This window comes from Heteronotia binoei, chromosome 11 (genome assembly GCF_032191835.1).
Source record: "Heteronotia binoei isolate CCM8104 ecotype False Entrance Well chromosome 11, APGP_CSIRO_Hbin_v1, whole genome shotgun sequence".
Classification (NCBI taxonomy): domain Eukaryota; kingdom Metazoa; phylum Chordata; class Lepidosauria; order Squamata; family Gekkonidae; genus Heteronotia; species Heteronotia binoei.
The window spans coordinates 34,649,770-34,667,276 of NC_083233.1; the positions used below are offsets into that span (position 1 = coordinate 34,649,770).

General features: G+C 45.4%; 1 protein-coding gene across 3 annotated transcripts in view; it reads left to right on the forward strand.

The window, feature by feature from the left end:
* Positions 1–13,595, forward strand: part of LOC132579162 (transmembrane protein 255A-like) — a 36,356-nt gene extending 22,761 nt beyond the window's left edge. For all 3 annotated transcript variants that reach the window (XM_060249369.1, XM_060249370.1, XM_060249371.1), the window contains 2 exons: positions 11,085–11,228; positions 13,340–13,595. In XM_060249369.1, coding sequence (XP_060105352.1) covers positions 11,085–11,228; positions 13,340–13,498 — 303 coding nt within the window. In that variant the 3' untranslated portion in view covers positions 13,499–13,595. The remainder of the gene's footprint in view (positions 1–11,084; positions 11,229–13,339) is intronic.
* The last annotated feature ends 3,912 nt before the right edge of the window (positions 13,596–17,507 follow it).

Below are 17,507 nucleotides of genomic sequence, written 5' to 3' on the forward strand. Positions count from 1 at the left end.
TTTTTTTACATTTCCAACATCTGTCTGACATCTTATTATTCATCTTTGCCAATTTCTTAGGAGTCATATACTATCTATACGTCATTTTAAAACAGTTCTCTTTAATACTATGACACGTCGAAAGCTTCATAGAGTTCTTCCACAAATATTCCCAAGTTTCCATCTGTATTTCTTTATTTACATTAATTGCCCACTTAATCATTTGAGATTTCACTACTTCATCTTCCGTAGACCATTTTAAAAGTAATTTATATAATTTTGAAATTAATTTTTCGTTGTCTCCAAGCAGAACTTTTTCCATTTCTGTTTGCTCTTTTCTTATTCCTTCAGTTTTAATGTCATTCTCCACCAAGCTCTTTATTTGTTGCATTTGAAACCAATCATATTTATTATTCAGCTCTTCAGCAGTTTTCAATTCTATTTTGCCACTTTGTATTTTCTTTTCTTCACCCGTCTCAGCTGTTATTTTTATCACTTCAGCTGGTACTATCCATAACGGTTTTCTCTCATCTCCAAATTTCTTATATTTTATCCATGTATTTAGCAAACTGTTTCTTATATAATGGTGAGAGAAAAAGCCGTCTATCTTTTTTCCCCCATAATACATATAAGTGTGCCAGCCAAATTTATTTCCATGACCTTCCAACACTAAGAGTTTTTTGTTTAACAACATTATCCATTCTTTTATCCATACTAAGCAAACTGCTTCATGATATAATTTTAAGTCTGGTAATAGAAATCCGCCTCTCTCTTTTGCATCTGTTAAAATTTTCATTTTAATTCTTGGTTTCTTCCCCACCCACACAAACTCTGAAATTTTTCTTTGCCATCTATTAAATTGTTTACTGTCTTTCACAATCGGAATAGTTTGTAACAAATACATTATTCTTGGTAGAATATTCATTTTAATTGCGGCTATTCTACCCAACAGTGACAAATTAAGTTTATTCCACTTCAACATATCTTCATCCATTTTACGCCATAGCTTCTCATAATTATTTTTGAACAAATCAATATTCTTCATTGTTATCTCCACACCCAAATATTTTACCTTGGAGGTAACTTCACAGCCCGTTAGTCTCCGCAATTCTTGTTGCTTATTTATTTGCATATTTTTACATAGAAGTTTTGGTTTTTCTTTATTAATACAAAGTCCCGCCAACTCCCCATATGCTTGTATTTTGGCTAACAACAAAGGTGTGACTTGTATGGGGTTTTCATTTATAAACATTATATCATCTGCAAATGCTCTGTATTTGTAAGTAAATCCTTTTACTTTTAATACTTCTATTTCTTTGTCTTCTTGAATTTACATCAGTAATATTCCAAGAGTCATTATAAACAACAGTGGGGAAAGTGGACAACCGTGTCTTGTACCTTTACCAATTATCATGTCTTCTGTAAGATCAGCATTTATACATAGCCTTGCACGTTGTTCAGTATATATTGCTTTTATCATTCTTATAAAGCTTTATCCCAGCTCCATTTTCTCCATTACTGCAAACATAAAATCCCAATTTAAATTGTCAAATGCTTTCTCTGCGTCCGCAAAGAATAATGCTACTTCCTTTTCTGGATGTCTTTCATAATATTCTACAATATTTACGGTTCTGATATTGTCTCTTATTTGTCTTTTGGGAAGAAACCCCGCTTGATCTTCCTTTATAAAATTTATCAAATATTGTTTAAACCGTTCTGCCAAGATTCTTGTATATATTTTATAGTCATTATTTAATAATGAAATTGGTCTATAATTTTTTACGTTCGTAACATCTCTATCTTCCTTTGGAATCAATGAAATAACAACTTCCTTCCACGTATTTGGTATTTTCCCTTTTGTTCTTATCATATTCATCAATTTCTGAAATTTTGGGATTAACTCCTCTTTGAGGGTTTTAAAAATTTTAGCTGTATATCCATTTGGCCCAGGTGCTTTTCCATTTTTCATTGCATTAATTGCTGCTTCAATTTCTATTTTTTCAATTGGATCGTTCAAAACTTTTCACATATTTTCTGCTAAGGTGCTATTTTTATCTTTTGTAAGTACTCATCCATCTTTTCTTTCCTTATTTTAACACCTTTAAATAACTTAGCATAATACTTAAAGAATTCTCTTTTTATTCCTTCTTGATCTACCAACTCTCTTACATCCACCACAATTTTATTAATAATTTTACTTTCTCTCTTTTTCTTCAGTTGCAAGGCCAAATATTTTCCGGGTTTGTTTGCTCCCTCGAAAGATTTCTGCTGCAATCTTTTCAGATTCCATTCCAGTTCCTTATTTAACAAATGTCTCATTTGCGTTTGTAATATTGTAATCTTCCTTATAATTTTCTTTTTCCTTGGCCTTTTTCTCAGTTCCCCTTCTTTTTTCTTTATTTTATTTTGCATGTCCAACATCTGTTTTTCTTTTGCCCTCTTTTCTTTGTTATTCAACGTAATCAATATTCCTCTCATTACTGCTTTATAAGCATCCCAGACCGTCTGAAATTCTATATCCTCTTTATCGTTTATTTGGAAGAAAGCTTTCGTTTCATTTTCTAGAGATGTCACTATTTCTTCTGTAGTAAATCTTCATTCAATCGCCATCTTCTCAACTTCTTAGACAATTTTGTAATCCACATTATTGGGTTATGGTCAGCCCCAATTTTAGGTAAAATCTCTATTTTCTTTGTTATAAGGCCTAAGTCTTTAGTGCCCCACAACATGTCAGTTCTGGAAAAAGTTTTATGTCTTGCTGAAAAAACGGTATAGTCCCGCACTTCAGGATTAAATTTCCTCCATATATCCTCCAAATTTTCTTTTTGACCAATTAAAAAAAAGACTTTGGCAATTTTCCTTCCTTATTTTTTTTTTACCCCCAGATCTATCCAGTGTGTTCTTAATTGTTCCATTAAAGTCCCCCATTATCAAAACTTGGTCATAAGTCAGTTCATCAAATTGTTGTATAATGTCTTTTTAAAAAGCATCCTTTGCACCATTTGGTGCATACAGTCCCAATAACAATGGGTTTTTTGCATTTAATATTATTTCTACCGCTACAAATCTTCCATCTTTATCTTTAAACACTAATTTCAGCTCCAATTCTTGTTTAATATAGAAAATCACTCCCCTTTTCTTCTGTTCAGCCAATGAATAAAATTCTAGTCCCAGTTGTTTATTCCATAAAAATTTGTAATCCTTTTGTTTGATATGCACTTCTTGTAAAACTATATTACAATTTTGCTTTTTAATCCAATGAAACGTTGCCTTTCTTTTTTGTGGTGAATTTAGTCCATTTACATTCCAAGATAATAATTTGTAATCCATCATGGTGCAAATTCTTTATGTTCTTCATAAAAACTACACAGTTCCTGTGTGCTTGTAATTGTAATCCTTTTTCCTTGCAGCTCAAAGCTCAGACCTTCAGGTATTATCCATCTATACCTCATTTCATTGTCACATAGTTTTTCTGTCAATTTTTTGTATGCTTTTCTGTCATTTATCACTTGTCTTGGCAATTCTTTCATAATTCTTACTCTGCTGCCTCCCACTATCAATGTCTTTTCAAAATGTTTATTCAAGATTTTTCCCACCATTTCTTTTGTCATATATATTATAACCACATCTCTTGGTAGATTATTTTTCTTGGCATATAGTGAGTTCACTCTATACATATAGTCATACATGCTTCTAGTTTCTTCAGGCTCTTCCTCCAAAAATTCTGCAATTATTCTTATTATATATCCTTTCAAATCAGTCTCTTCATTCTCAGGTACTCCTCTCAGACGTATCTGGGTTTCCATCAATTTGCAGTCATGAATTGCCACCTTTTCTTGCATTTTTAGCAAGGTGGAATCATGTACTTTCACTCTCTCTTCCACCTCTTGCACTTTCTTTGATGTTACCACAGTCTCATTTCTGAGATCTTCTATATCTTTCCTTAGCTCTTCAATGTCTTTTCTAATTTCTTTTTTAGAAGCAGTTATCATGTCTCTCACCCCTAGGGTGACCATAATGTCTGAAGGCCAGCCAGGGACACTGGGGGGGGGGGGGGAGGGAGACAGGAAACAGGAAGTGACGTCACTTCCGGTGACGGCACTTCCGGTGATGTCATGCCACCACCGGAAACAGGAAGTGGCATCACTTCCTGTGACATCATTTCCCCCGCGTCACCTGCCGGAAACAGGAAGTGACTTCACAGCACTTCCTGTGACGTCCCCAAAAATCCCCCAAATATCACCGCCGGAAACAATTTTGTTCTCAAATCCTGTATATACTTCATCAGTATATGGGATAAGGCACTTTCTCAACTGTGCTGCATAATGCAGCCTATTTATTTTGTCCTGTTGGCTCTGTTGGCTCTATCTGCGCCACCTTCATCACTTTCGGGGTGTGGATCCCCCAGTGGGGTGGTCTCCCGACTCCCTCCGCTGACTGTTTCTGATAGCCCTGCGCCCCCTCTTTCATTTGATATGTGTCCCGTGCGGGTGCCACCCTCCCGCCGGGAGATGCCGCAAAATGAGCCCCCTTGAGGCTTATGGCGGCAGGGCTCGGGGGAAGCGAGCTAGACTGCTGTTCTTTTGAGGGGTTATAGAGTGTTTCGAGCCCGTCCCTGTGGCATCGGTCCCATCGTTGTGGGACCAAGGGGGCCGGCGCAGCGGCACGCCGAAGCAGCCTGTCACTAATAACACCGGTCAAGATGCAGGACAGGAACCTGGAAGTGACCGACAGGCTGCTTCAGTGTGCCGCTGCGCCGGCCCCCTGGGCCCCACAATGATGGGACCGATGCCACAGGGACGGGCTCGAAACACTCTATAACCCCTCAAAAGAACAGCAGTCTAGCTCGCTTCCCCCGAGCCCTGCCGCCATAAGCCTCAAGGGGGCTCATTTTGCGGCATCTCCCGGCGGGAGGGTGGCACCCGCACGGGACACATATCAAATGAAAGAGGGGGCGCAGGGCTATCAGAAACAGCCGGCGGAGGGAGTCGGGAGACCACTCCACTGGGGGATCCACACCCCGAAAGTGATGAAGGTGGCGCAGATAGAGCCAACAGAGCCAACAGGACAAAATAAATAGGCTGCATTATGCAGCACAGTTGAGAAAGTGCCTTATCCCATATACTGATGAAGTAAATACAGGATCTGAGAACAAAATTGCACTAGAAGACACAAACACAAAGCTCCCTTACACTGAATCAGTGCTTGGGTCCACCAAAGTCAGTATTGTCACATAAGAGAAGCCCTGTTGGATCAGGCCAGTGGCCCCTCCAGTCCAACACTCTGCGTCACATAATAACATAAGAGAAGCCCTGTTGGATCAGGCCAGTGGCCCATCCAGTCCAACACTCTGCATCACATAACAACATAAGAGAAGCCCTGTTGGATCAGGCCAGTGGCCCATCCAGTCCAACACTCTGCATCACATAATAACATAAGAGAAGCCCTGTTGGATCAGGCCAGTGGCCCATCCAGTCCAACACTCTGCGTCACATAACAACATAAGAGAAGCCCTGTTGGATCAGGCCAGTGGCCCATCCAGTCCAACACTCTGCATCACATAACAACATAAGAGAAGCCCTGTTGGATCAGGCCAGTGGCCCATCCAGTCCAACACTCTGCGTCACATAAGAACATAAGAGAAGCCCTGTTGGATCAGGCCAGTGGCCCATCCAGTCCAACACTCTGCGTCACATAAGAACATAAGAGAAGCCCTGTTGGATCAGGCCAGTGGCCCATCCAGTCCAACACTCTGCATCACATAAGAACATAAGAGAAGCCCTGTTGGATCAGGCCAGTAGCCCATCCAGTCCAACACTCTGCGTCACATAAGAACATAAGAGAAGCCCTGTTGGATCAGGCCAGTGGCCCATCCAGTCCAACACTCTGCATCACATAACAACATAAGGAGGGAGGGAGGGAAGGAAGGAAGGAAGGGAGAAAGGGAGGAAGGGAAGAAGGGAAGAAAGGAAGAAGGGAGGGAGGGAAGGAAGGGAAGGGAGGGAGGGAGGGAAGGAAGGAAGGAAGGAAGGAAGGAAGGAAGGAAGGAAGGAAGGAAGGAAGGAAGGAAGGGGGAGGGAAGGAAGGAAGGGGGAGGGAGGGAGGGAGGGAAGGAAGGAAGGGGGGAGGGAGGGAAGGAAGGAAGGAAGAAAGGAAGGGAGGAGGGAGGGAGGGAAGGAAGGAAGGCAAGGGAGGGAGGGAAGGAAGGAAGAAAGGAAGGGAGGGAGGAGGGAGGGAAGGAAGGAAGGGAAGGGAGTGAGGGAAGAAAGGAAGAAAGGGAGGAGGGAGGGAAGGAAGGAAGGAAGGGAAGGGAGTGAGGGAAGGAAGGAAGGAAGGAAGGAAGAAAGGAAGGAAGGAAGGGAGGTAGGGAGGAGGGAGGGAAGAAAGGAAGGCCGCCCCCCGCCCCCCCCCCCCCGCTTTCGGCCCCCTTACCTTATTCCAGGGCGGCGGATCCAGCGGCGGCGGCGGGGAGTCCTCCGGTGGCGGCCTCGCGGCGAGGGAGGGAGGGAGCTGCCGGGGCTGGCCTCTGGAGGCCTCCAGGGACCAGCGCCGGGCCTCTCCGCTACCGGGGCTGGCCTCTGGAGGCCTCCAGGGACCAGCGCCGGCTGCTCCGCGGCTTCCCCGCGGCCTCCGCTGGTCCCTGGAGGCCCTCCAGAGACTCTGGAGGGTCTCCAGGGACCAGCGGAGGCCGCGGGGAAGCCTTCGCTGGCCGGCGCTGGTCCCCGAAGGCCTTCCAGAGGCTCTGGAAGGCCTTCCGGGACCAGCGCCGGGTGCCCCGCGGCTTCCCCGCGGCCTCCGCTGGTCCCTGGAGGCCCTCCAGAGACTCTGGAGGGCCTCCAGGGACCAGCGGAGGCCGTGGGGAAGCCTTCGCTGGCCGGCGCTGGTCCCGGAAGGCCTTCCAGAGCCTCTGGAAGGCCTTCCGGGACCAGCGCCGGGTGCCCCGCGGCTTCCCCGCGGCCTCCGCTGGTCCCTGGAGGCCCTCCAGAGACTCTGGAGGGCCTCCAGGGACCAGCGGAGGCCGCGGGGAAGCCTTCGCTGGCCGGCGCTGGTCCCGGAAGGCCTTCCAGAGGCTCTGGAAGGCCTTCCGGGACCAGCGCCGGGTGCCCCGCGGCTTCCCCGCGGCCTCCGCTGGTCCCTGGAGGCCCTCCAGAGACTCTGGAGGGCCTCCAGGGACCAGCGGAGGCCGCGGGGAAGCCTTCGCTGGCCGGCGCTGGTCCCGGAAGGCCTTCCAGAGCCTCTGGAAGGCCTTCCGGGACCAGCGCCGGGTGCCCCGCGGCTTCCCCGCGGCCTCCGCTGGTCCCTGGAGGCCCTCCAGAGACTCTGGAGGGCCTCCAGGGACCAGCGGAGGCCGCGGGGAAGCCTTCGCTGGCCGGCGCTGGTCCCCGAAGGCCTTCCAGAGGCTCTGGAAGGCCTTCCGGGACCAGCGCCGGGTGCCCCGCGGCTTCCCCGCGGCCTCCGCTGGTCCCTGGAGGCCCTCCAGAGACTCTGGAGGGCCTCCAGGGACCAGCGGAGGCCGCGGGGAAGCCTTCGCTGGCCGGCGCTGGTCCCGGAAGGCCTTCCAGAGCCTCTGGAAGGCCTTCCGGGACCAGCGCCGGGTGCCCCGCGGCTTCCCCGCGGCCTCCGCTGGTCCCTGGAGGCCCTCCAGAGACTCTGGAGGGCCTCCAGGGACCAGCGGAGGCCGCAGGGAAGCCTTCGCTGGCCGGCGCTGGTCCCCGAAGGCCTTCCAGAGGCTCTGGAAGGCCTTCCGGGACCAGCGCCGGGTGCCCCGCGGCTTCCCCGCGGCCTCCGCTGGTCCCTGGAGGCCCTCCAGAGACTCTGGAGGGCCTCCAGGGACCAGCGGAGGCCGCGGGGAAGCCTTCGCTGGCCGGCGCTGGTCCCCGAAGGCCTTCCAGAGGCTCTGGAAGGCCTTCCGGGACCAGCGCCGGGTGCCCCGCGGCCTCTCCGCGGCCTCCGCTGATCGCTGGAGGCCCTCCAGAGTCTCTGGAGGGCTTCCAGCGACCAGCGGAGGCCACGGAGAGGCCTCCACCACTGCCGCCGGGCCCCGCGCGCGGACGGGGAAGGCGGGGAGTGAGGGTGGGAGCGTCCCTGCGCGTGCGCAGGGGCCCTGCGCAGGCGCAGGGACGCTCCCTCCCTCACTCCCCGCCTTCCCCGCCCGCGCCCGCGGCCCACCGGCTCCGGGGCTGCCTAAACCGGGACCTTTAATGGTCCCGGTATAGGCAGCCCGGGATCCGGGATTGGGTGGCCAGATCCGGGAATGTCCCGGGAGACCGGGACGGTCTGGCCACCCTACCCCTTTCATCATCCTGGCTTCCATTGCTTCTAATTGTTCTTGCATTTTCTCCATTGAGGCAGTCCTTGCACGGGTTAACTTATGCTCTGACATTTTAAAAAAACCACAGAAAATGTTGGCCTCTCCAAATTAAATTTAAACTATCAGGTTTGATAGAGTAAGGCTTGCCCTTTTCAATAAGCCTAATTTCGCTGTACTCAGAGCCTCCTGGGCTCAGATATTAATTTTTGAAGTTTTTATTTCTTCCAAAATGGCGGTCGCGACTTTCTGCTTCCCTTTAAAAAAAAATTTCCTTCAATAGACTTCTAAAATAATTATCAGCGATGATGTCCAATAGTCTTTACCTTATAATTGTCACCACTGTCAGCTTCATCAATTTTTAATGTCCCGAACGCTTTAAAACTTTGTTTAAATTTTGACCTCCTAGCAATGGCCGCTGATGTTTTTCTATGATTTTATAGTCCTAAAGTAGGCTAGCTGCTTCAATGATTTCCCTTTTTCATCCGACACTTCCTGCTTTTCTTACCAAGTCCCGTTTTCACTAGTAAAAAGATCTCACGATGTTTGACGTATTTCCTGTGTTGACTATGAAAGCTGCAAATCCGTGATGACAAAACAATAAATTCCTTTCCACTTTTTAGCACTGTCCTTTAAATTTACAAAATTCAAATTTCGCCCCTTCTCCCCTTGTTCTTCCAAGCTTTCTGAATCTCTATTTCGCACCTTCTGATTTCATTTTGTTTAACTTTAAATAGTCCCAGAATGAAGATAATCAGTACCTTTTTCTGCAGTTATCCAGATCCAACACCGGTCTTGTATAGCTTTAGATGTTTAGCAGTCTTAAAGAAGGTTAGGATCCTGTCGAGCTTATGTCAAATAAATGACTCTGGAAACTTCTGCAGATGATGAATATGCAACTCGTCTCCAGAGACCCCTCAAAGCCTCAAAGAAGCCCCCCCCCCCTCGGGACTCCCTTTTAGCCAAGGTAAATCTCCTCAGAGTTTCCTGTGCATATCTTGGACTGATCTCTGACTGAGAAAAATAGGCAGTAGACATTAAATTGCCCTCCACTACCCCAAACAGAAGCCCCAGCCTGCTCCCCTTCTGAGAAGCAATTCAGCTCAGCATTTTCCAACCCCGGAAGTCCCCAAGTTTATTAAATATTTTCTGAAACATTTTTTGTTTCTAGGCAACACAGCACTCTAAAATCTTGCAGCAAAAGAAAACAAGAAAAGATAACTTTTACTATCAAATACCTTGCATTAGATGGCACAATTTTAAAAGTTCCAAAAGGTTGAAGCAGCGGCCTTAAGCATTTTCTATGTAGCCATGCACTGCTATGCAAGCACATCATAGTCCAGGCATCAAGTCACCAAAAATCCCCAAAGTTAGCCCTCCTTCAGTCAGACTCTTTGTTCAGTTATAGGCTTGATCCAACTGGTGTCAGGTGATGGTAACAATCCAGTCAGGATACATTCTCACTAGGATCCTCTAAAGACTACATCATCACTCCTGCTTCCTCCCTCCCATCCAGCGGGCCACAGGTTCTTAAGATCCAATTTATCACATTCCTAACTCTGGCCTTGAAGATGATAAGAGCCATGTAGGTAGAGAGGCCCAATTGCTAACACTTGCAAGACAGAATGAGCGTGTTAGTATTCTCATTAACCCTTTGGGAGAAATCAAGGGTGCTTTACCTCACACCTGCTGAGATCCTTTAAAAGTGGGGAGAGTTGCCTGGGAGCTTCTGCCATGGCCCATTTAGAGCTAAGCTAAATGCCATGATCAAATGTTCCACCCCTTTAAATTTGTGTGCATAGCAAGCCATGGCTAACCCAGATTTGGTTCAGGACCACAGCACCTGGGGAGGGTTTGCTTGTTTTCTTTACCTTTTTTGCTTTCATCATTTTTTTACCATAAATGCCCCCTTCCCTGGAGCTACAGTTGCCATTCTAGGGAAAACTTAACACATGCCTGTAATTATTTCACTTTTATAGCAAATAGCAGCTGCTGGGTTTCCTCAGGAAAAAAACATTACCTTCTCCTTGCCCTGTGCCCTGGGATGCTCATAGCTAATTGCAATAGAATTTTTTTTAGAGACAGGAGATCTGATTGTGGATTTCCAATGCCTTGTCTGCTTGATCACTGTGTGGTCTGTTCTTGAGACTGTTTGGGCATGTTGCTGTAATAAATAATGCAAAGGAAACACTAATGGGAGCCTTCACCTTGTAATAGCCTTTTGGGCATTCAGTTGTAAGCATCTCCCTTCAGTATTTCAGAAAATGATATATTGGCATTTGGGTATGAATAGTTAAAAAAAAAATCTCAGACAGATAGTTTAATGGTAGACCATGAATCAGTTAATATGTTTTATGTGGCGAAACAGCTATAAACATTACTCATAAGGCTCATAATGTTTGATGCCAATCTTTCAGGGAGTTCTCTTGTACAAGTCTCACTGAAATGAATGAAAGCTATGTTAATGGTTCCCATTCATTTTCTTGGAGTTTGCACAAGAGTGGATTGGGCCCAGTATATGTCTAATATATCAGTCCTTTTATAATTTGTGGGTTCTTTGGCAGGTGGATGCTTTGGGACTGAAGCAAATAGAAAACAAAGAACAGAACATCCATTTGGTTGTTAATACACTCGACCTGTTTTGAAAACCATAAATGAATTCCGTAAAGTCCAAAGCAAATTGGATTAGCTTTTCTGTTCTTTTTCCAATCTCTTGTAATATCCCAGCTTCCTCTTGCCTTTGGATATCTCTGGACCTATGTGGTAATGGATTTTCCATTATCCATTCTTTCCACAGACTCCCTCGCTTCCTGCTCTTAACTGTACAGTTGAAAATGCTCGGCCCACAGTATCCTATTACTCAAGACCCCAGGTGACTTCGTATAATACATATTATCACAGCACTCCACATCTGCCACCATACTCAGCGTACGACTTCCAGGTACAGTACACCAAACAGTGCAAAAACCCAGTTATAACTTTTTTGCTTTTGTTGTTTATGTCATCCATCCATTCTGAAATAAAAACAATTTCATCTTTTGCCTTGCTGGTGCTTCTTCTTGAACCACATCCCTATTCGATTTCAATCTGTCGATATTTGAATGTGTATAGACTGCAGTTGTGCATGGACTGACTTTGAGATATTTGGAAACTGTTCATAAAAACTTACGTGTAGATTTGCCACCTCTGCTGTTGTTCTTTCGTCTTTAAATATATCTCCTCCCCCCTTTCTTTCTTTTTAAAAATCTTATTTGGTTGCTGGATTTTAAGACATTTTTCTTGTTCTCCCCCTCCCATTTATATATATATATATGTGCCAGTTTCAGCCTGCAATTAGTGGAGGAGAGGCCGTCTCTTATTGTGTAGGCTTTAGCCCTCTTCACACAGCACTGCCTGCATTTAAATCAACATGCAGCATGGCTGCCCACCACCCCCTGCCATATGTCAGTGCCTGTTTCTAAGTACAGAACCCATAAGGGCATCTGAAAAAATGTTCCCGATCACATGGAAGGGAGCCTACAAGCATAAACTCCATGTTTGGGAGCCAGTGCTCATGTGTCAACCAGAGAATTTATGCCTGTTCCCTCTCAGTGCGCATACTGTAATGTGTAGAGTGCTTTTGATATTTTGCCAGGGAAAAGGCATGCTGCACAAAACTATCAGAACGTTTTCATGAAGGTCAACAACTCGCTGCCTCAAGGCCAAACCTGACCCCTAGTGTATTGCTGTGCTCCCCTCTCACTCTTGCCAGATCCGGGGACAAGAGCAAGGGTGCCTACGCAGAACCAGTTGCAGTGGGACTTGATCTCCGGCCATTGAGGTGGTGTCATGACAGGCCATGGGAGGCCAGTCCTAAGCAGAGATACACTGTTGAGATCAGTCAGTTCCGAAGGATTTAATTGGGCATTGTAACTATCACCTTGCTGTTGGCTCTAGGCCATGGCTTGCAGTGTGGTACAGAAATTAAGGGGGGTGGGACCAGAATGATCTGATATAAAGAAGCTTCATGTTGCTCAAGATATTTTTTTAAAAAATCAGAGCCTTTTCAAACTTGTATACATTAATAACAGTTGCGGAACTGGTATTCTGGATTCTGAACTTCAGTTTTTTAGCTCAGGGCCAAGCAAGGTGTGACATTTTCCCATGAGTCAGGCCTGGGTTTCACCAAACTGACTCTCATTATTGTCAGTTAGACAGCAGCTCCTGGGAAGTGATTTCCCAAGTGCCACAGGGGCCAGATTCAGATCGGGACTGTGGTGCTGAGAGAGTCACCCTTGTGAGAAAGGGAGAAAAGTATTTCTTTCTCTACCTCCTCCAACCCATGCATAATTTTGTAAATCTCTGCCATGTCACTCCTCAATCATCATTTCTCCAATCTGAAGAGCCCTAACTTCTTTAACTTTTCTTCATAGGGATGGCGTTCCATACCCTTGATTATTTCTGCACCTTTTCCCTTTTCTGCACCTTTTCCAATGCTGTAATCTCTTTTTTGAGGTATAATGACGAGACCAGAACACAGTGTTCCAAATGAAGTTGCACCATAAATTTATATAGGGACATTATGATACTGGCTGATTTGTTTTAAATCCCTTCCTAATAATCCCCAGCATAATAATCCCCAGCATACCCTGTGGTACCTCATTGCCTACCGCCTTCTACTGTAAAAACTGCCCATTTATACTCTCTCTGTTTTCTGTTAATCAACCAGTCTTAAATCTACAAGAGGATATGAATAAGTATTTATAGTCACTCTTTATGTTTTTTGCATTATGTTCCTCATAGTACCTTTTTTCCTGTCTGATAATCAACTTGCGTGTTATTTGCCAAATTCTGTGCTCCCTTTTATTTACCTCACTCAAACCAGCTATCCACAACTTAAACAAATCCTTCTTACCTTTTATTGCTTCTATAACTTGCTGTTAATTTTGCAAGCCTTTTAAAATACCTATTCATACCTTTCCTAATCTGCAGTATACATTGTATAACAGAACAACAAACTAAGGTGGTTGTTACTTCTGTGCCAAGCCTTCTTTTCTCTCTCATCCTTTGCAGCATTCCAGTGTATTCCCAGCCTCCACACCATCTGGCCTCTCAGATGACCCACCATCATTATCGCCATCTCCAAGCTACGTGTGGTCTCCCACAGCGCCTCCTCGGTATTCCCCGCCATATTTCCCACCCTTCGAAAAGCCGCCTCCATACACACCATGAAAGGAATAGGAGCTCTGCCACTGGAACTCGTGGTGAATTTTTTGTACCAGGGGAGGGGAGAGCACAGACCATTACATTGCATACATAGAAATACAAAACGGGGACATGATGGCACTTCCTCTTGGTAGGCTGTGCCTGGGAAAGACACGGATGCAATTTAATGGCACTGAAAAAGTACAGCTCCTGAATCAGGCATCTGCTTTTATTCCTTTATTTTAACAATGTGGATAATGGCTGCTCTTGACTCTTTAGGAAGATGCTGTCTGGGGGACTTGGTTTGAAAAAAATGAAGAGAAGGACCTACAGTTGCCTTAGGTACTTGGCATTTTGGAAAGGAGCTTCTGAAGTGTGTTCTTGATTTCCTTTGTCCTCTTTGCCAAAAGGTGTACAAAGCCTGCAAGCAGAACACCTGCCAGTTTACAATAGAAGTTAATAGGCCACATCAGTTAAAGGGAGAGCCAAAGAATCTAGCATTGTGTAAAACAAGTGCTCTGAACTGCTGTGAGAGAAGAATGTTCTGCAATATACGTGGCCTTAGTTGTATGCACTGAAAATGGGCCCTAGAAAGGGAGCTGCTGAAGGGTGGGGCTGCCTGTAAGAGGCATCTCCCTGATTTTCTGCAATCAAATGTGTAATTTTGTTATCGTGCCACTACAGTGCTGTATACTGACATCTAGGATGCATCCATATGCCATTGGCTATTGCACCATCATTGCACTATAGCCGTCCCTCACAGTCGAATTTTTCTGGGTGGAGAAGGCAATCCAGTCACAAGTGATTGTTCTGCTGCCACATTCAACCATGTGTGGCTGCAATCTGACAAGTATTACAGCATAGTGAGAAAACAAAGGCTGCTTTGCGCATAAAATTGTATTTATGCTGCATGTTATGTAACCTTTATTTTCCTGTGTAGGTTTTTCAGTATGTCAAAGGGTTAACAGGTGTTACACTAAAAACATTATGTCCCCTTCAACAGTATCAGAAATACCAGGCACCACAGTGGAAGGTGGCACATGATGTGCATTAAATCGTTCCTCGATCTGCATGCAGAAGTTGTCCACTGTTTGTCTGAAATGAATGCCACCTTCCTATTGTGAGTCTCTCAGGAAGTAGGGTTCCAAAAACAGAGTGCCATTGTCTTCAGAAGCGTGCAGCTTGACCTAACCTTAACGCATGCGTGCATTCTTCAGAATGTGATCAGCTTTATACTGTATGCCATTGAGTCCTCTGTTAGTATAGCTCTCTGGCAGTTGATGTCTTTCAATTCGCACCTCTACTAAATATTTGAAGGGACACATGCTGAAGAGCCATGGTCAGTTCTGGTTCCTAGGCAGATGTCCACTATAGGATCAATTCTAAACAAGTTCACTGAGAAGTTCCATTTAATTCTATGGGGGGTTCCTCCCAAGAAGGTTTAGGATTGAAGCCCATGATTCTTCTTCATCACATCGAAATAGACCACTAGAAAAGCAGAACTGGACAAATGGCAAACTTGGCTACCGTCTTATGAGAAGCAGCAAGCAGCCCCCATCAGTGTTCCCTCTAAACTGAGTTAATGTGAGCTAGCTCACAGTTTTTTAGCCTCCAGCTCACCCATTTTTGTCTTAGCTCAGGAAAAATGGCCCCAGAGCAAACTACTTTAAGCAGTAGCTCACAGCTTTAATGCCAATAGCTCACAAATAGGGTTGCCAAGTCCAATTTAAGAAATATCTGGGGAGCCAGGAGACATTAGGGGTGGAGCCAAGATCAAGGCTGTGACAAGCATAATTGCTCCAAAGGGAGTTCTGGCCATCATATTTAAAGGGACGGCACACTTTTTCAATGCCTTCCTTCCATAGGAAATAATGAAGGATAGGGGCACCTACTTTTGGAGCTCATAGAATTGGATCCCCTGATCCAATCTTTTTGAAACTTGGGGGGTATTTTGGAGAGAAGTACTAGATGCTATACTGAAAATTTGGTGCCTCTACCTCAAAAAACAGCCCCCCCCCCAGATACCCGCGGATCAATTCTCCATGATTTTCTATGGAAATAAATCTCCATAGGGAATAACAGAGTTCCCAGCAGACATTTCCCTCCCCTCCCCCCGCTTTCTGACGATCCTGAAGTGGGGGGAGGGCCTCCAAACCAGGGGATCCCCTGCCCCCACCTGGGGATTGGCCACCCTACTCACAAAGTAGAATTTTTGCTCACAAGACTCCACAGCTTAGAGGGAGCATTGGCCCCCGTGTGTGTCTGGGGTGGCTTTCAAGAGCCAGTTGGATTTTAAGGGCAACTTAGGAACTAATGATCTAACTAACAGGATGCTGGCTCCTGATTCATTGATGTTTGTAAAATTTGTTTTAAAAAAATCTTTTTGCTGCTCATGCACAGACAGCTTTTAGTTCCATGGTCATAAAATCAGGAATGGTTTGATACAAGGCTTTGCTGATGTCCTAGATCGAGCCTTGTATAAAATAAGAGACTTTCCCTTTCAAAATCAGACACTGCCATTGGGCTGGATGGGCAGGGGGAGGGAAATGGGCCTAGGTCCAAATCCCCACAGAGCTGGCTGCCTGTGGACAAACCTTGTAGACTAACCTACTTCAAAGATTTGGGGGAGGTACAAGGAACATAAATGTATCTTTCCCTGAGTGCTTGAAATGAGGTGGGAGGACGAATAAAAGAACCCATGGGAAACTTTATCCATACAGTAGCATGACACTTTGAACTGCTGTATTTAATCCCATTTGTCTGCAAAATGTGTATCCATAAGGAAGCTTAGGTTTGCTGTCAGAATGGTGACTAAAACTGTTTTCACACCAGTCTCTTCCCACCACCCCCTTATACATGGCTTAACAAGCAGGTTTTGTATTGAGTAATAACTGAGGTTTGATTTAAATTCCACACTAGCGAGGCAAACAGCTTTCCTATGTGATTTAGCATGGGCTCTGAGACTCTCATCCAAGTGTGCCGCAACCTGTACAAAGCAGCTATGGGCATTTATTTTGCATGCCAGATAACCGTAGCCCTTCTGGCTATTATGCTGGCATGCCTTCTAAGCTTGTGCATTTTAATAGTTTAAAATGAAATGTTAATTCTGTGCAGATGTCTTGCCTTTGCCAATGTCACGTTTATATCATGCATCCAGCCAGTGACTCTTGTACTCTCAAGAGAGGGGGGGTGGCACAATCCAGAGTTAAGCATCCCTAAACTCATTCACATTAGTTAGCTTAAGGGTACTTAATTTGCGATTGGGTTGCGGCTAGAGACCTCTGGTGCTGTTGATGCAAAAGAAAGGGAGTGAATGAGTTGTGCATAGATGTTTACCAAACTACTTGAGGGCCCAGTCTTTGTTTCTGGAACTCATGGATTGCTGTGTGAGCAAACTATGGATCCCCCAACCCTAATGAAGAGGAAGCCTCACTTGTGCAGTCTTTGGCATGAGCACTGCAGCTTCTGGGTACGATCCAGCACAGGTAAACATGTTTGCATCCAACAAGGCAGAAATGCTCCTTGCCATGACCTGGATGGCCCAGGCAAGCCTGATCTCTCATCAGATCTGGGAAGCTAAGCAGGGCCAACCCTGGCAAGTACTTGGATGGGAGTACCAGAAGTCAGGAGGCAAGGGCAGGCTTTATTCAGCCACCTCTCTGAATATCCTCCATACCCGCATTAGAGGTCAGTCACCAGAAGTCACCATGACTTACTTTGAAACATGTGTACACACACACACAAACACACACACACCCCAAAAAAAGAGAAGTGCTCCTCCATGGGAGCAAAAGTCAGTTTGCCATAAATTGCAGGTGAACCTTCTTGTGAAGCTGCAAAGAACTGAATGGACTGTTGAGACAAGGTGCACCAAGGCATCACGCAAGCCTGGATTTTTCTCTCCAAAGTTGTGCCACATGCATTGCTACCCTGAAAACGACCCCAAACTATTGTGTGCAGCAAAAGCATTTTAAAAAGCCTTTGTTCAGAAATTTATTTAATGGGTATAATTTACCACAACACTCCCTCCAACTCA